The sequence below is a fragment of the Mirounga leonina genome, unplaced genomic scaffold (genome assembly GCF_011800145.1).
Source record: "Mirounga leonina isolate KUSES-001 unplaced genomic scaffold, KU_Mleo_1.0 Mir_180, whole genome shotgun sequence".
NCBI lineage: Eukaryota > Metazoa > Chordata > Mammalia > Carnivora > Phocidae > Mirounga > Mirounga leonina.
Window position 1 is genome coordinate 35,722,859 of NW_023270469.1, and position 20,417 is coordinate 35,743,275.

Below are 20,417 nucleotides of genomic sequence, written 5' to 3' on the forward strand. Positions count from 1 at the left end.
ATTCTGGGCCTTCTGAGGTATCTCACCAGGCAGCCCAGAGAAATGTTTGTTCTCAGATTCCAAGTGTTATGGGGGGTAAAGTCCCTATCAAGCAGACTATATCTCCACCATTTTCCTTTGCTTCTAACTTATTGGTCACTTCTAAAATAGAGGACCTTAGGAGAAACAGCATTTAACAATAAATTAATCTTTTAGTGTTTATTTTTATTACAAAAGCATTACTTGTTAACTTTTACTTAAATATTTAGAGTGCCTATTGTATTGAAGCCAACTTTGGATGCTAAAGATATAGTGTGAATAAGAGAGAGAAATTTGGGAAAAGTAGGCAATAAACAAGCAAATCAAAAATAGGAAAAATAGGGCGCCTGGGTGGCTCAATTGGTTAAGCGACTGCCTTCGGCTCAGGTCATGATCCTGGGGTCACAGGATTGAGTCCTGCGTCGGGCTCCCTGCTCGGCGGGGAGTCTGCTTCTCCCTCTGACCCTCCCCCCTCTCATGCTCTCTCTCTCTCTCTCATTCTCTCTCTCAAATAAATAAATAAAATCTTTAAAAAAAATAGGAAAAATATAAGGTAGTTCTAAGATTATGCAATGAGTTAAAATAGGTGATGTGAAAGAGTGACTGGTTACTATAGGAAAACACTGTTTTCTGCTTACTACAGAAATATACGTTTGTATCAAAAGAAATAAAGTAAAACATACCTAAAACCCTGCCTACCAAGAGACAACCACCATTAATCTTGGATATACACCTTCCAAAACCTGCTCTAAGCCTCTGTATGCTTACGAGTGTGTGTAAGAGTATGTACATGACGTTTTGTTTGTATTACAAAACAAGATCATATAATTAATACTGTCTTGTGACATGCTTTTCTCACTGTACATATTTTGAACAATTTTATCTCAATAATTATTACTTTTATTACTTTAATAATTGTAAAATATTCCATTAGGTTAATTTAACCAACCTTCAGTTACTGAATGCTTACAGCATAACTTAAAAAAAATCACATAAGATTTCATATTTAGCTTAAGTTCACATATTCAAAAAAATCATTTCTGATGTCGAATGACAGGTTTCTCTCCATCACTGAATTGTTGGTTTTGTTTTTTGTTTTACTCTCTTATCTGCCCCCAAGGACATTCCACAAGGTAGAATCTTCAACTATTGATACTTCCTACATTTCTCTCCTGGGCTATTTCACTCATATTTATAGCACAAGTCATCTTAACTTCTAGGTGAATAACTCCCAGATCAGTATCTCACACGTGGTCTTCTCTGTCATGTAACTATCCAACCATAATCGTACCTCCTCCCCTTCTCTTTATAGCCAACCCTTTCTCATAATTCCCTGTTTACTGCAAAGTATTATCATGGCCCCAATCATTTTAGCCTAGAAAAGTTAAATTGCCTTTGTCCCCCACCAGGCAGGTACAGTCTGCTTTCACAGTGTGATTTCAGGTTTCCTTTCTTTTCATCATCACTACCACCTCCCTAGATCAAGTCACTGCCTCCTTACTCTGAATTACTGTAACAATTTCCTCATTGATTCCTCTGTCCCTGTGTGATACCCTCTCTACTTCAAGTCAACCTAAGTACCCCCTCTCCTTTGCCTTCAAAATCTTCTCATTCCACCCTCTTCTATTTAAATAGGTATAAGTCTCTCCAAACTTAGAAAAAAAAAATTGTGACTCTGGACAGTCTCTACTTTATCACCTCAGATTCACCCTTAACCTGTCATACTAGCCCACTCCACTCCTCTAAACCTTTCATTTAGCCCCAGTAACTTCTAAATGACAAATCCAGTGGATACTTCACAGTTTTTATGTCACCAGATTCTTGCCTACATTTGGTTGTTGATGATTGACTCTTAAAACTCTGTTGGTTCTCTATACCCTCTCTAACTGTTCCTATATCATCTCTTCTGGGAACTCCTTTTCATCTTGGCCACCTTAAATATTGGTGTTTCTTAGGGTTCCATTCTCAGCCCTTTGTTCTCCTCTGCATGTTCATCATCTACTTTGGCTATTTTAATTGCCACTTATAAGCTTAGGACTTTAAAATCCCTTTATCTCAACCTTATACTTGTGTATATTAGAGCCTGATGGATCTTCCCCTTCTAGGCAAGGAGTGATACACCAGCCACGGGCTCGGATGTTTTAGGCCCCCTCATCTCAGTTGATTTCCACAGCAATTCTGACTTTAGCATTCCTACATATGTGCACTTTGAGGCCCAGAGAGGTTAATAATTTATGCAATGTCACACAGCAGAAGGGCCAGAGGTAATTTTTGAACCAGGCTCCTGGCTTTAGAGCTGGCTTTTGCAGGCTTCTTTCTTATGAGCATCCAGTTAATGGTTGCCTAGCAGTGTTGACATTGAATTGAATCCTCACACACCAGAGAGGGAGATGAAATCATTAAGTTTTTGGATGGGGAAAATGATTTCCAGGAATCGGAGCAACTTTCCCACAATCACAGCCCCTATGTGGGCAGAACTGGGATCAGAGCCAGGACCCCAGATTCACGGTATGTGGGGCTCTTTCTAGACACATGATGGTACACAATTAGAACATTCTTTTCTTTTTTGATGGTGGGGCGTTGGGGGGGATTGGCATTGCAGGGGGAAAAAAAGAAAGGCTTTCCTCAAATAAAACCTTTCTCCAAAGTCCAAAATCTAGGCTATAATTAGATGAATAAATGTTTAGGAATAACAATAAAGGAAGTAAAAATTTTTTTAAAATGTACTACCTGAATGCTCTACCTATGGCACCCCAAACCTGAAAGTATCTTCTCTCCCCTAAACCTGTTCTTAGTGTACTGTTATCTCAAGTGGTGGCTCACTCAGTTTCTCAAATCGGAAATGCAGAGGTCATCCTTCATTTCCCTCTTTCCTCATTTTCCCTCTCCCTTTCCCCTTATCCAACTCATCTGCATCCTACAGTATTAACAACTAAACCAGAACTGTATAATTTCCTAACCAATCTTTGTTCCTTTTGCATGTGTACTTTATAAGTTGTGCTATGTCCATGAATTTCTCACTCTTGGAGTCTGAGTATCCTGTTTGTATCATTGCCCAACTAACAGATAAAATGACCATTATATTTGATTTTTCATAATAGAAAACACAAATATCATAATACCTAGAAAGGAGATATAGTGGCTACCAAATTGACCAGTATACAGGACGTCTTTGGATAAAGATATATTAAAACATAACAAAATCTTTTCTAACCATTTATTTAACAGGAACATTTAGCAGTCAGTCTTACATCCTCTTAAGTTTTACCTTTCACTTGGCCTTGCTCTACAAAACATGCTTACTTCCTCCTCTCATTCAAGAAACATTTACTATCTACCCACTGAATCTTATATCCTAGATGCTGTTTGGTGAATAAATGTACTGCTTTTACCCAAAGCTCAAGTGAACTTTATTCTGGATATCAAATTTATCAACTCTTTTGAACATCTCCAGTTGTCAGTCTATACTACAGAAACTTCAGTAATTTTTAGTATTTCAAAGTGAAGCTTTACCTTGTTATATTAGCTGAGGATTCTGCATTTACCAATAACTGGCAGCATGGCTTCAGAGCAGCAATTTAAAAATTAAAAAATTGTTTTATTTTTAGAGAATTCCTAATGGATGTATTTGGTTCTCTTCTTAATTTGTTTTTCTTCTGTGTGTAGAGCTGCCTTTCTTAAGGTTTATGCAGAAAGATAGACATATCCTCAAATTGAAGCTCTTTTCCTTCCATATGAGCCTAGACTGATAATGAAATTAGGGAATCAAGAGGAAGAGAGTTAAGGACAATCTAGAAGAGCAGAACTCACTGGAGATAGAAATGACTAAAGTGGACACACAAGCTCTAAGAGCAGCCAGGGAGAAAATCAAACTTAAGTTAAATGATCCATCAGCTACCTTTCTTAATGAGAAATAAGACAGACACACACAGCATATTAACAACCTAGAATAAACCTAGCTTTGTCAAGTAGTAATGTATCAAGAAACAACACCAATTTTGTAGACTTGAAAGAGAAATTAAAATCAGCCTCAAAAGGCTGCATGCTAGATGTATAAATACCAGCCTATTCAGAGGCATTTGATATGTGAATTTTACATGTTATATCTTTTAAACAATTCCCATGGGTTTTTTAATGGGTTAAAATTTTCTGCAATTCTGTTTTTTATTAACAGCTTTATTGAGATAGAATTCACACATCATACAATTCACCCATTCACTGTATACTCTTCAGTGGCTTTTAGTATATTCACCAAGTTGTGCATCCATCACCACAGTCAATGTCAGATCATTTTTCATTACCCTGAAAAGAAATCCCTGGAGACCTTCGTCATCAGTCTCCAATCTTACCAGCCCTAGGAAACCGCTAGTCTGTCTCTCTAGTTTTGCCTATTCTAGACATTTCATGTAAATGCAATCAAACAATACATGATATTCTGTGACTGGCTTGTTTGACTTAGCATAATGTTTTCAAGGTTCATCCAGTTGATAGCATGTACCAGTACTTCATTTCTTTTTGTCTTTGAATAAATTCCATTGTATGGATATACCACATTTTATTCATTCATCGTGTGAATGAACATGATATGTGTGTTGTTTCTACTTTGGGGGCTATTACGAATACTACTACTATGAACATTCATATACAGGTTTTTGTGGAGATGTGTTTCATTTCTCTGAGATATACCTAGGAGTGGAATGTACTTCAGAATGGAGTTCTATGTCTGACCCTTTGGGGAACTATCAGACTGTTTTCCAGAGCAGCTGTACCATTTTACTTTCCCACCAGCTGTGTATGAGTGTTCCAGTTTTCCCACATCCTTACCAGCATTTGTCTTTTTTATTGTAGCCATCCTAATGAATATGAAATGTTATCTCATTGTGTTTTGCAGTTTCCTAAGGACTAATGATTTTGAGCTTCTTTTCATGTGCTTATTGGCCATTGTGTGTGTATCTTCAATAATTGTTCATTTAGATCCTTTGCCACATTTAAAATTGAGTTATTTGCTTTTGTATTATTGAGGTACAAGAATTCTTTATATAATCTACATACAAGTCCCTCAACAGATATATGATATGCAATTTTTCTCTCATGCTGAGTCATCTTTTCACTTTCTTTTTCACTTTCTTGATGGTGTCATTTGAAGCACAAATGGTTTTCATTTTGATGATGTCAAATTTAGTTTTCCTTTTGTTGCTTGTGTTTTTGCTTTTTCTCATGAAGGAGTAACATCTATTTTAAAAAGCTTTATTGAGGTTTAATTGACACAAAGTGCACATCTTTAAAGTGTGTGCGTTGATAAGTTTTGACATGTACCACCTATACAAATACCACTACAATCAAGATAAAGAGCATGTACAGAACTCGCAGAAGTTTCTTTTTAATCCTTGGTAGTCTACCCTTCCAGTCCTTCCACCCCTTTCACCTTTCCCTGATCCCACAGGCAACCACCAGTTTTCCTTTTGTCTCTGTAGATTAGATTGCATTTTCTACTACTTTATATCAATGACATCATGGATTATATGCTCTTTATGTCTGGGCTTTCACTCAGCATTATAATATTGAGATTCATCCATACTGTTACATGTATCTTAGTTCATTGCTGCTATGGCTGAGGAGTATTCCAATGTACAGATATAATTTGCTTATTATATCCATTTACATGTTGCTGGACATTGGGTTTTTATCAGATCTGGTTATTACGAATAATCTGCTATGATCACTCTTGTAAAAGTCATTGTGTAGACAGGAGCTTTTATTTGTCTTGGGCAAATAAAGGAATGGAATATCTGGTCCTCGGGAAGGTGTGTGTTTAACTTTTTAAGAATGCCCAACAGTTCCAGTTGGTTCGCATTTTCAACATTGGTATGGTCAGTCTTTTTAACTTCAGTTATTTTATTTGTAGTGTAGCTCTGTGTAGCGTTAATTTCAATTCCTCTAATAACTGATGATTTTTTAATATCTTTTCATGTAATTATTTGTTTTTCATAGATCTTTCATGAAGTGTCTGTTCAAATCTTTTGCCCATATTTTCTCTGGGATATTTGTTTTCTTAATTGAAAGTTCTTTATATACAAATCCTTTACTATTATTATTTGCAAATATTTTTTTCATCTCTGGCTTATCTCTTTGTACTCTGAATGGTGTGTCTTTTAAAGGGCAAGAAGTGCTTAATTTTTAAAAAGTCCATTTATCAATTTTTCTTTTATGGATTGTGATTTTTAGTGTCATATCTAAGAAATCTTTACCTAACTCAGTCACAATGAGTTATGCCCTCCCTTAGAATTTTTTTTTAAGTCCTACATTTTACATGTAGGTCTATGATCCATTTTGAGTTAATATTTCTATATGGTACAAGATATGGATCCAAGCTTATGTTTTTGTAAACTGTTCCAGAACCATTTATTGAAAAGAATTTCTTTAAAAAAAAAAAAGAAGAAGAAGAAGAAGAAAGAATTCTTTTTCTACTCAGTTACTTTTGAACTTTGAAGAAAATCGATTGGCCATATGTATGTCAGTGGGTATATTTCTTCACTCTCTTCTGTTCCAATGATCTGTTGTTCATCTTTGCAGCAATACCACAATGGTTTGACTGTCATTTATTTATAATGAGTAGTAAATTCAGATAGTCTAAATCCTCCAACATATTCTTTTTCTTTTTTTTTTTTTGGAAAAGATTTTATTTATTTGAGAGAGAATGGGAGAGAGAGAGCCCAAGAGGGGGGAGGGTCAGAGAGAGAAGCAGACTCCCTGCTGAGCAGGGAGCCCGATGTGGGACTCGATCCCGGGACTCCAGGATCATGACCTGAGCTGAAGGCAGTCTCTTAACCAACTGAGCCACCCAGGCACCCCCAACATTATTCTTTTTCAAAGTTATTTTGACTATTTTAGATCTTTGGTGTTTCCTATCAATTTTAGGCTATTCTCAGTTTTTGCCAAAAAAAAAAATTGTTTAAAATCCGCAGAAATTTGGATTGATACTGCAGTATCCCTCTCCCCTTTATCCATGGGGAATATGTGCCAAGACCCCTGATGGATACCTGAAACTGCTGATGGTACTGAACCATATATATTGTTTTCCCTGTACATACATAACTATGATAAAATTTAATATCTAAATTAAGCATAGTAGATTAACATTAATAACTAATAATAAAATAGAATTATAATATACTATAATAAAAGTTATATGAATGTGGCCTCTCAAAATAATTTATTGTACTGTACTCACCCTTCTTGTGATCATGTAAGATGACAAAATCCCTACATGATAAGTTGAAGTGAAGTGAATGATGCAGACATTGTGATGTAGTGTTAGGCTACACTTGAGCTTTTAATATATGTCAAAAGTAGGATCATCTCCTCCTGGACCACAGGTGACTGGGAGTAACCAAAACTACTAAAAGTGAAACCATGGATAAGGGGCAACTTCTGTACATTGACTCTGTAAATCAGTGTGGGGATAGTTAACATCCTAACAATATTGAGTCTTTGAACCCATGAACTCTGTGTCTGTGTGTTTGTGTGTCTGTTTATTTTTTCACCACGTGTTACAACTTTCATTATACTTCTTTTGTCAGATAGCTAAGTATTTCATTTTGTGATTTATCACTGGTACTTTTTTATTTCAATTTTTTTTAAGGAATGAAGTATTTATTTATTTTTAAAGATTTTATTTATTTATTTGACAGAGAGAGAGCACAAGCAGGCAGAGGCAGAGGGAGAAGCAGGATCCCCACTGAGCAGGGAGCCCAACTTAGGGCTCCATCCCAGGACCCCAGGATCATGACCTGAGCTGAAGGCAGCCATTTAACCAACTGAGCCACCCAGGCACCCCTCAATTTCTGATTGTTGTTTGCAAATATATAGAAATACAGTTGACTTTTGTATATTAATCTTGTGTTCTGCTACCTAGCTCAACTGATTAGTTCTACTTGTTTTTTTCTAGATATTATAGGGTTTTCTAAATAGGTGGCCTTATAATTTATGAATAAAGACGGTTTTACTTTTTTCTAATCTGGATACCTTGATTGTTTTTCTTCTCATTTGCAATGGCTAGAACCTATAGTACAATGTTGAATGGAAGTGGTGAAAGCATACATCCTTGCCTTGTAGAAACAAGGATCTTAGAAGAACAACATTCAGTCTTTCATCATTAGTATGATGTTTGTTGTAGGTTTTCTGTAGGTGCCCTATATCATGTTGAGAAAGTTCCTTCTATTCCTAGTTTGCTGAGAGTTTAGATCCAAATTGGATTTTGTCAAATAATTTTTCTTTCTTGATTGAGATGATTGTATGGTTTTCCTGTTTTTATTAATCTACTGAATCACACTGATTTATTTTAAAATATTAAAGCAACTTTGCATTCCTGCAGTAAACCCTAGTTGGTCATAATTTTTATCTTTTTTAGGTACCCACAGTCTTCACTTTGCAAGGTGCTTTGGTCACTGAAACATGTCCATATCAGAGCCATGTCCTCTCTGTGCATGGTTCTCTGGCAAATCATGAAGCAGAGACATGGTTCCAAAATGCACAAGTTTCAGTGAACACTGTACTGTGCAAAGCAAAATCCGAAAGTACTGTTAGATTCAATTTACTAGAATTTTGTTAAAATACTTCCATCTGTGTTCATGAGGAATATTAGTCTGTAGTTTTCTTGTGATGTCTAATTTTCATGTATAATTCAGTGTCAGAGAATGAGTCGGGAAGTGTGTCTCCCTCATCTCTTTTCTGAGGAGTTTGTGTAGAATTGGTATTATTTCTTCTCTAAATATTTAGTAGAATAATAAGTGAAGCCATCTGGGCCTGAATTTTTTCAGACTTTTTTAGAAGATATAAAACTATAATTTCAATTTCTTTCTTTATCCATTTCATCTTCAGTGCGCTTTGGTAACTTGTGAGTTCCAAGAAATTTGTTCATTTCATCTAATTTGTCAATTACATTGGTACAAAGTTTCTTGTGACATTCCTTTATTATCTTTTAATACCAGTAAACTCTGTAGTTGTGTAACCTCTCTCATTCACCATAATTGTACTTTGTGTCTTCCCCCATTTTAGTTGAAGGTTTATCAGTTTTAAAATTTTCTTCAGAAAAAACCATATTTTGGTTTCATTGATTTTCTCTGTTGTTTTTGTTTTCTATTTCATTACTTTGCTCTGTGTTGTTATTCCCTTTCTTCTGCTTATTTCACATTTCATTTGCTCTTCTATTTCTAGTTTCTTAGGAAAGAAACTGAGGTCATTGTTTTGAGACTTTTCTTCTTTTCTAATAAAGTACTTAGTGCTATAAATTTGCCTCTAAAAACTATTTTAGTGACATACCACAAATGCTTGATATGTGTGTCTTCATTTTCATCAAGTTCAAAGTACTTTGTAATTTCCTTTTTGATTCCTTCTTTTACTTACTCATAGGTTTTTAGTAGTAGTGTTTCATTTAATATCCAGTTATTTGGAGATTTTTTGCATGTTTTTATTAATTTCTTTTCTTCAGCTTTATGAGATATAACTTACATATAACATTCTGTAAATTTAAGGTGTACAGTGTGATGATAAACATCATCATGCATGTATATTGCAAAATGTTTACTCCATTAAGGTTAGTTAACATCCTTCTTCTCATGTAATTACCATTTTCTTGTTCATGTTGTTATAGTGAGAACATTAAAACTTTATTCTCATAACAACTTTCCGTATACAATATGGTATTGTTAACTGTAGTCACCATACTGTACATTAGATCCCCTGAATTTAATTATCTTATAACTGAAAATTCCACCCCTGGCAACCACCATGCTACTCTCTAAATTCACTGTTTTTAGATTCTACATATAAGCTCAAATAGGATTTGTCTTTCTGTGTCTGCCTTATTTCATTTAGCATAATCTCCTCTGGGTTCATCCTTGTTGTTTCAAATGTCTCTTTCTTTTTTAAGGCTGAATAATATTCCAGTGGACAGACACACACACACACACATGCATGCCACATTTTCTCTATCCATTCAACTGATGGACATTTAGATTGTATCCATATTTTGGCTATTGTAAATATTACTGCAGTAAACACAGAACTTCAAATATCTCTTTGAGATTCTGATTTTAGTTCCTTCAATATCTACTCAAAAAGTGGGATTGCTGTATCATGTGATGATTCTGCGTTTAATTTTTCTGAGGAGCCTCCATACTGCTTGCTATAGTTGCTGCCCCGATTTACACTCCCGCCAGCAGTGTTGCCTTTTCCCCTTCCTGCCTTTTTTTGAATTAGGTGAGCATTTTTTATGATTCCATTTTGTCTTTTTTGTTTATTAACTATAAATCTTAACATTTTAGTGGATGCATCTTTAAATTATCCCAGTCTGTCTTCAAACAATATCGCACCACTTCACTTCCAGTTGGAGAACGGTACAACAGCACATTTTCATTTCCCCCCTCCTGGCCTTGGTGCTGCCATTTCACACATGTTATATCTCCTTATGTCATTCACATCACACTGTGTTTAAGTATCAGTTATCTTTAAAGAGGCTTCAATAATAAGAAAAAATATTTTTTATCTTCCCACATATTTAACATGTTCACTGCTCTTCGTTCCTTTGTGTAAATGTAGTATTCATCTGGTTTCATTTTCCATCTGCATGATGGACTCACTTCAACATTTCTTACAGTGCCATGAATAAAAATATTGACATAAATGACTATGTAATGTTATAAACTTTTCAGTGAAGAACACCATAAATTTTTAAAACAAAATAAAAGGCTGGGGCAGAAAGTTTGCAATATATCAGTAGTAGCATCACATATAATAATAATAATAATAATCACAGCAAATATTGAATGTATGCCTCGGGCACTTTACTGAACTCTTTATCATGTACTTTCTCATTTAATCCTTACAACAGCCATTTGAATTAATATACTATTTTTGCCCTTATGTTACAAATAATGATATCAGAATAACAGGTAAGGTGTTAATACCCCCTAACAATAAGAGATGTCCTAAAAACCAGTAATTTAAAATAGATACTTAAGTGCCAATTCCAAGAAGAAACACAAATAGCTGATAAATATAAAAATAATACTCAGGGACGCCTGGGTGGCTCAGTCAGTTAAGTGTCTCATTCTTGGCTTCCGTTCAGGTCATAATCTCATGGTCCTGAGATCAAGCCCCACATCAGGGCTCTACACTCAGCTCAGAGTCTGCTTGGGATTCTTTCCCTCTTCTTCTCCCCCCACCACCCCTCTACCCTCTCACACACACTCTTTCTCTCTAATAAATAAATAAAATCTTTTTTAAAAAAGTTTTTTTTTAACTAATAGCTGCTCTTATAATCAGGAGAATGAGATTTTTAAGCTACCCAATTGGCAAACATAAGAAGCAATAATACTAATATTGGCAAGAGATGGAGGATATACTCATACACTACTAGAAATACAAATTGGTACCTTTTTTAGAGGACCATTTAGCTTTACCTTTGGACATTTAAAATATGCATATTCTTTGACCTGATGACTATTATTTGGAAATCTTTGTACAAATTCCCAAGGGAAAATAACATTTATATGTTTGTGAATGTGTGGTACGCTGTAATGGAGAACAGTTGAAGACTGCCTATCAAAAGCAGGGTGTTAAAACTGGTGATGGCTTAGCCATATTGTGGAGTATCCGTTGAAAAGAATGCGCATGTGGAGAAACAGGCAGTTTGATGGGCTGCTGGTGGGAGATATAATCTAGTACAACTTCTCTGAGGGGACTTTTCAAAGTAGATATCAGAAGTCCTCATTCAGACGATATCCCTTTGCCCTGTGTATGCTATATTATTGAATGTAAAGAAATAAGTTGTAGAAAAATCTGTGTAGTAGAACCCAAATGGGTTTTTTTAAGGATATATATACTTATATATTTGTATGTTCCCAGAAGAAGGTTTGGAGAGATGTATACCTAATTATTAACAATGGTTGTCCCTGGAAAGGATGAATTTCATTTTTTTAAATCTCTATTACTTGAATTTTACAATAACTTTGTAAGTTTTGAAAAAAACAGTTTTAAAAAAGATAAACTGGTTGTAACTGCCAATAACACATCAAGAGACCCAAAAGAAGCAAGATCATTTCTCCTCATGGATTTCCAACCCAAATGGATCAAGGTTCTTCCTTCCTGTGGTTAAATGGAATTTCATTTATAAAAGTGAGATGTTGGGCTATGCGTGTAGGGTTTAGTAAAACTTAACTGAAAATTTACAGACCCCAAGTTCCATAGTGCAAAACCAATATAGTGAGCAATGAGACAAGAGCCATGGTTCCTGGCATTTATAATCTTTACAAACTCGTATGAAAAATTAAAATGACATTCTTAATTGTAAAACTGCAGTTAGAGTTTCTGTTGTAGGTTGTGTTATGTGTTTGAAATTGCAGCCATAGTTCTAATAATGAAATTCATGCACTTTGAGAAGGGAAGTTAGTGGCGCACAGTCACTGAAAAGGTTGGCGAGTATAATACATTGATTACAGAAGATGTAGAAAGGCTTCCTTTATCACATGTTCTCATGTTTTAATATAATCTCCTAATAACAAAATAGAATATTCTTCATTTCTGTGAAATATCTAGTAAAATTCTTTAGCTAAAAAGGTAGGATGGTTAAATTACCTGGAAATTATGTTAGGTCTTGAGCAAAGTCACCTTAGCATTTTTAATTGTTTTTAATTGTTATAATCTGGGAGGTTTTTTTTTTTCTTTGTTAATGAATTGTTCTTAGGAACTATTTGTGTTGGAATTTTTATTGAGAAAAATAATTTGAAGTCAATCACATATTTGGTACATAATGCAAATTGAAAATTTTATACATTAGGTTCCCTTACTATATTATAAACACTAAGAAATTTTCCTTATAATAGAGCTTTTTTTCTTTCACAAATTGTCCAGACCCAAAGTAATATTTACATATGAAATACGAAAAATTTTCAAAAGAAATGTCTTTTTAGCTTTATTTAAAATAATTATTAGATGGGGCGCCTGGGTGGCTCAGGTGTTAAGCGTCTGCCTTCGGCTCAGGTCATAATCCCCAGGGTCCTGGGATTGAGCCCCACATTCAGCTCCCTGCTCAGCGGGAAGTCAGCTTCTCCCTCTCCCACCCTCCCTGCTTGTGTTCCCTCTCTCGCTGTCTCTCTCTCTGTCAAAAAGTAAATTTTAAAAAAATCTTTATTAAATTAATTAATTAATTAGTTAATTATTAGAGGGGCATCTGAGTGGCTCAGTCATTTAAGTGTCTGACTCTTAATTTCGGCTCAGATCATGATCTCAGGGTCGTGAGATCGAGCCCCACATCAGGCTCCGTGGTAGGTGTGGAGCCTGCTTAAGTTTCTCTCTCTCCCTCTGCCCCTCCGCTCCCCCACTCACCCTCTCTCAAAAATAATAATAATTATTATTATTATTAAATAAAATTGAGCAGTAGTAAAATTTAAGACCTTTAATCTATTATTTTTTTGTATAAGTAGAGGGAACTAAAGGACTGTATACATTGGGAAATGCCCATAATAGGAACCATTACATAAATCACACTACAAAAGTTACTCCTGTTTCTAGAGGAAATATTTTTGCATGGCATAGTGTTGCACTATAGAAATAAGAATGATGATAATATAAACACTTTTATTGAGATCCAACTGGATCTAACTGGATGACAGGAATCGTTCTAATACTTCACATTCAGTATTTCTTACTTTTTTAAAGATTTTATTTATTTATTTGACAGAGAGAGACACAGCGAGAGAGGGAAACACAGCAGGGAGAGTGGGAGAGGGAGAAGCAGGCTTCCTGCAGAGCAGGGAGCCCGATGCAGGGCTCGATCCCAGGACCCTGGGATCATGATGTGAGCCGAAGGCAGACGCTTAACGACTGAGCCACCCACGCGCCCCCAGTATTTCATTTTTACAACAATCCTATGAGTACTCTAATTACTCGGTTTACAAATAAGGATATGAGTCTTCATTAATTTAGTCAAGATCACATAGCTACTAAATGACAGTCAGGATTTGAATCCAGGTAATCTGGCTCCAGAATCTAAGCTCATAACCACTCTGCCTATAGAGTAGCATATAAGAGGGAGGACTTCATATCTATGGAAAGTACAGTGCTTTGTCTAAGAGAAGCTCAGCAATATCCTCCCTACTCCCTGCCTGGAAGTTGAAATTGTGTTATAGATTCACTGCTTTGGGTTTCCAAGACTTGGGGATATCAGGTGGTTCCATTTAAAATGCATATACTTGGGGTGCCTGAGTGGCTCAGTCGGTTAAGCGGCTACCTTTGACTCAGGTCATAATCCCGGGGTCCTGGGATCAAGCCCCGCGTCGGGCTCCTTGCTCAGCGGAGAGCCTGCTTCTCCCTCTCCCTCTGCCTGCCTGCCGCTCCCCTTGCTTGTGCTCTCTCTCACTATCTCTCTCTGTGTGTCAAATAAATAAAAAAAATCTTTATTAAAAAAATAATAAAATAAAATGCATATACTCATCTGAGGGGCTATACACATCAGAAGGGATAATGACAGTGTCCAGGAACTCAGTAATGGAACCACAGGGTCAGTGACTGAATTAGCAATGGTGGAAGAAGGGATGCACCTGTAAACTCCAGTAAGAGGAGAGAGACAGCAACCAGGTAGCCTCAGAGAATTTTTGCCGAAGGCTCACATAGGATAGCCAACAATTTAATTTTTTTATGACACAGTACAACTATCAGTAAAATGTGGGGGGGGTTTCATGTCATTTCACTATATACTATTTATTATCTCTTTGATTCCAGGAAATACAGCACAACTGATGCTACACAGTACTGATGCGTCCTGTTAACTAAATACCTTTCCTTTATCTTACAGCAATCAGCAGGCCTTTTTACTGGAGAATGTTCCTTGTAATAATGCAAGCTGTGAGGGGGCACATCGTATGTTTAAAGTCTACTGGGAGCTGATGGACCTAAATCAAATCAGAGATGCCATGGTTGCCACCTTCTTTGACATTTATGAAGATGTGAGTTCAGAGCTCTCCTCTGTGTGTGGAGTCTAATTGCCATCCACTTCATCTCACTTTCACGTCACCCTATTTGACCAGAAAATGTAGATGAGATAAAGAAAGCAAATGAGCTAATTAAAGAAAGCCCCTTTTAATGTTAAATGGCACAGGGAACAAATTTATTGACACTACTAGCTGATGAGTACAGTGAAATATGAAAACGCCTTTATCTCATTTTGTGCTATTTAGATTAAACCACTAGAGAATCATGCTCTGAGGCTGGCACATGTGCATGTGCACCAATAGACAAAAGCACAACCAACAGAGGACAGACTCTTGAACCTGTACAAGGTCATAGAAGAGTAAAGGCAGCACCCCCTTTTAACTTTGTGAACTGGAAGGAGCATCTCTTGCCACAGATGGTTGTGACTCTGTCTTCAGTTGCCAGGTGACAATGAAAGGCCCTCAGGGCCCTGGTTGCCTCCATGCTAATGTGAAAAGCCAGTTTACCACTCAGAAAAATAATAAATTCTGATAAAAATGTGTTAAATCCTAGAGTTAATATATCACAGTACATCCTTGTAAAATAACTTGATTATTTTTTTAAAAATTCAATGTCCATCGGGACATTTATGTCTCCTCCTAACATAATTTTTGGTTTTGGTTTGGTTTGGTTGTAACATTTTTGGTTTGGTTTGGTTTGGTTATAACAGGCTGATTCTCAATTATATGAATTGTCCAGGTTCTTGTTTTCTTCTTTCTGCTACCAAATGTCATGTTATTTCACTTTTTATTAACAGTTGACAAGCATAAAAGTAATTAACAGAAATATCGTAAGGGGAAAAATCAAGAGAATTTATTGCAAATAATTTTTTTTAGAGAGAGGAAGGGGGGAGGGGCGCATAAAAGTAATTGGCAAAAATATTATAAGGGGGAAAAGCAACAGAATTGACTACAAATAATTTTTTTTAGCGAGAAGAAGGGGGAGGGGGCAATGGGAGAGGGAGAGAGAATCCTAAGCAAGGCTCCATGCCCAGCACAGAGCCCGACACAGGGCTTGATCTCACAACCCTGAGATCATGATCTGAGCCTAAATCAAGAGTCAGACACTTAATTGCCTGAGTCACCCAGGCACCCCTACAAAGAAGTTTTTAATTTCTGTACATAAAAAAAAACATCAAATGAAATTTCAAATTGTTTTTAAATCTGGGAAATAAATTTACTATGAAAGAGTCAAATAGTATCTTTAATATAAAAAGGGTTTATACAAACTGATATAAGTCACCAAAAACTACCACTGGAAAAACAGAACATAGTCAATTTACAGAAAAATCACATGTGGCTAATATATGAAAAAATATGGCAAAAGATCAGTATCATTAAGAATCAGTGGAATGGACTGCACTTGTGGTGAGCATAGCATAAGATATACAGTTGAGTCACTACGTTGTACCCCTCAAATTAATGTAATATTGTATGTCAAGTATAATCAAAACGATTTTAATAAATAAATAAATAAAATAATCAGTAAAGTGGAAATTTAAATGAGTATACCTTTTCCCCCAATAAAATCAGCAAGACTTCCCTCTTTTTAGGGAGAAATAATGTTAATATGCCATGGTCACCAGGACAGATAAAAAAGTGTTCTCTTCCTCTGACGGTTGAAAACACTTTAGCAGTCCATTTCATAGGCCTTTAAAAAGGAGCATGCAGGAGCTCCTGGGTGGCTCAGTCGGTTAGGCATCTGACTCTTGATTTCTGCTCAGGTCATGCATCTCAGGGTCGTGGGAATCCACGCTCAGCAGGGAATCTGCTTGAGTTTCTCCCTCTCCCTTTGCCCTTCCCCCTGCTTGCACACACTCTTTCTAAAATAAATAATAAATCTTTTATAATAAAAATACAGGCAAATATGACTGGAAGGATATATACAAAAATGTTAACAGTTATCTCCAGGGATTAAAATTACAGATTTTTTTCATTTTGTTTATTGTTTATTATTCTAAGATTTGGGGGGGGGTTAAGTTTTTATGTAAATTCCAGTTAGTTAACATACAGTGTAATATTAGTTTCAGGTATACAATATAGTAATTCAGTAATTCTTTACAACACCCAGTACTCATGACAAGTGCACTCCTTAATCCCCATCACCATTTCCCCCACCCCCCAGCTACCTCTGCTGTGGTAACCATCAGTTTGTTCTCTAGAGAGAAGAGTCTGTTTCTTGGTTTGCCTCTCTCTCTCTCTCTTAAGGTTTTATATTTTTTAGTAGCATTTTTATTTTAAAAATCAAGGTGAATAAGGTTTATATTTACATGATAAACATGCATATATTTTCATTAGTTTTTCAGTTGCTGGTTTGTTCTTACAACTTTTGTATATGTTTTTTCCAGGGAATCTTGGACATTGTGGTACTAAGTAAAGGATATACAAAGAATGATTTTGCCATCCATACACTAAAAAATAACTTTGAAGCAGATGCTTATTTTGTTAAAGTGATTGGTGAGTAAATATTTGTTTTATATGTTTTATTATTAATTATTAACAGTTAATTTTGTATTCTCTCTGTCAATGAAAATTTTCCTAAGACTAAGGACACACTCCTACATAGGAAATCAATTTTGTTACAACACTATCATCCTATACACAGACCCTGTTCAAATTTTTCAACTGTCCCAACAATGATTTTTTCTGTTTCGGGGTTCTATCCAGGAATTCCTAATGCATTTAATTGTCACATCTTTGCAGACTTCTTCAATCTGGAACAATTCCTTTTCAGGTCCTTATCAATTTTAAAGAATATGGGCTTTATTCTGTAGCGTAACCCTGTCTCCTCTTTTTCCACTCAGGTCATACATTCTTTGCAAAAACTCCACTGCATGGAATTGCAGAACCAATGCTGTGTACTTCTCAGTGCGTTTTATCAGGAAGCAACTGTCTTGCGACTATGTCTCACCACCATAATGTTAATCTTGATCTTCTGGTCATCTTATTGACCACCAGATCTCTCCACCTTAAGTTCACTATCTCCCTCTTTGTGATTGCCTTCTCTGAGATAGTTGTCAAAGAGTGATTCTCTATTTCCAACATTCCTTCTTCATTTATTAGTTGGCATTCTACTATAAGGAAAATCTTCTGCTTCTCTCCCATGTATTTATGTATTCATTTATCATATATATTATATATATGTATTCATATTACATGTACATAAAATCATTTAATGTTCAAAGTGTTCCCAATAGAAGCAGTAGAAGCTCCTTCAGGCTGGCTCCTATATCTTTTTGACATGTTCTCTGGGATAGAAAGATATTCCAGATTGATCTTATACCTCCCTTGCCCTAAGTCTAGAATCTGACCTCTCTCCAAGGAGCTTTTGAAGGAAATTTAAAAACCAACTTCTAAGTTCTCAGTGTGCTAATTGTTACTGAGTTCACTTCTTCTAGCTTCTCTCTATGGACAAAGCTAGGAAATACAGATACAGCTTCACATACACAACACACAAATATACCCATCTATAACTGTATGTATGTATATACGTATACATACATTTACTTACTATAAAACCGTGAATTTATGCCATTACTTCCATTTCTAATCTAACACATCATTTCAAGGGTTCTTTCTAATCATTTCTGTCTATAGGTATCTTCTCTAGCAATAAGAAACTCAGCTTCCACTTTCCTTAGTATATTTACTTCAATTTGCTCATTGTTACCTATTCCCAATCAAGCTAACCATCTCCTCCACCTGACACCCATGTTCACCACAGAGATCCTATGTAAATTTTTGTTAAGTGTATGACTAAATATTTTATTTTCTTTGAAGTGATTACATACACTGTATTTTTAAGTTTGGTTTCCACATGTTTGTTTTTAGTAAATAGAAATACAGTTGATTTTTGTGTGTTAATCTTGTATACTGCAACCTTGCTCAACTTACTTATTGATTCTAGGACGTCTTTTTAAGATTTGATAGGATTTTCTACATAGACAATTATGTTATCTGGAAAGAGATAGTTTTATTTCTTCTTTCCAGTCTATACCTTTTTTTTTTCTTGTTCTGGCTAAAATTTCTATTACTATGTTGAATAAGATTGGTGCCAGTGGACATCCTTGTCTTGTTTCTGATCTTGGGGGAAAGCATTCCATCTTTGACCATTAAGTATGATATGATTAGCTGTAGGTTTTTGTAGATGCTCTGTATTGTATTAAATAAGTTTACCCTATTTCTACTTTGCCGAGAGTTTTATCATGAATTGCTGTTGGAAGTTAACTGTGTTTTTGTTACTATTATTATAGTTGACACCAAGACAGCCATCAAGACAGTTCATTTGTTAATGAAGTGACACATGTATTTATAAATGACAGAAAATGTAATTTTCCTTTCTAACCAGCATATTCATTCTAATTTGAGTGAACTAAGAGTGACTCCCATCTTCATTACTACTGCAATCTCAGAATACTGAGATTATGAGTCTATCCATTTCTACACTTTTTATCTATATGATTGTAGGCACTCCTTTGCCATTTTGAAGGAGGTATTATTTGGCTATTTTAGAGCTAAAAAAAATTAAACTTTGCTGTATATTTGGCTTGCTATTAATGTATCTACTTTATTTTTTTTTTTAGATTTTATTTATTTATTTGACAGAGACATAGCGAGAGAGGGAACACAAGCAGGGGGAGTGGGAGAGGGAGAAGCAGGCTTCCCGCTGAGCAGGGAGCCTGATGTGGGGTTCAATCCCAGGACATATCTACTTTAAAGTGTATTTTTTTCTCAGCAGTTTTCCTTCAACTTTAATCCTCTTTTTATCTGAAAGACAAGGAATCCTTAAAACTTTTGCTAACCCTAAATGTATGTGTAATTAGAATAACCTGGTTCAATTCATTGAATTGAAACAAGCACTGTTGAAGTAAGAGTTTGGAATTTGATCCCCTACAGATAAATAACTAAGCCTAGTACAGCCATTGACTAACGTAAACCCTAGTTGCCAAGGGGAGAGTCAACCAAAGCATACATCTCAAAATATCTGTTCTATGCCCTAGGATCATTAGAATCAGCCTTTGAAAATGACAGCACACTCCTAGTCCCCGTTTATTTTAATAGAACACATGATATCCTCTCTTCCTAACTCCATCCATTCCAGGACAGTCTTAGACTTATTTACTGTGGTCGCTTGCATAGCATCTTTCTCTCATAGTATACTGTGATATTCTAAACAATTTGAGAGTAGTGTCCGTGTCTTATTTGTCTTTGATTCCCCAGTGCTGAACACAGGGCCTGGCATATAGGAGGCATTCAGGAAATTTATGTTAAACATATGGCCAGGTACTTTTCAAGGCATGAATTGGCTATCTTATCCTAATTTAAAAGTATTCCGTCTAGTACCCAGGCAACAGTTGATGCCTCGCACCC

The 20,417-nt window shown here is 35.7% G+C and overlaps 1 protein-coding gene across 1 annotated transcript in view; it reads left to right on the forward strand.

The window, feature by feature from the left end:
* ITFG1 (integrin alpha FG-GAP repeat containing 1) overlaps window positions 1-20,417 on the forward strand; it is a 343,036-nt gene that overhangs the window by 205,146 nt on the left and 117,473 nt on the right. Inside the window, exons 11-12 of the mRNA XM_035025279.1 lie at window positions 14,873-15,023; window positions 17,396-17,504. Of these exons, the coding sequence (XP_034881170.1) occupies window positions 14,873-15,023; window positions 17,396-17,504 (260 nt within the window). The remainder of the gene's footprint in view (window positions 1-14,872; window positions 15,024-17,395; window positions 17,505-20,417) is intronic.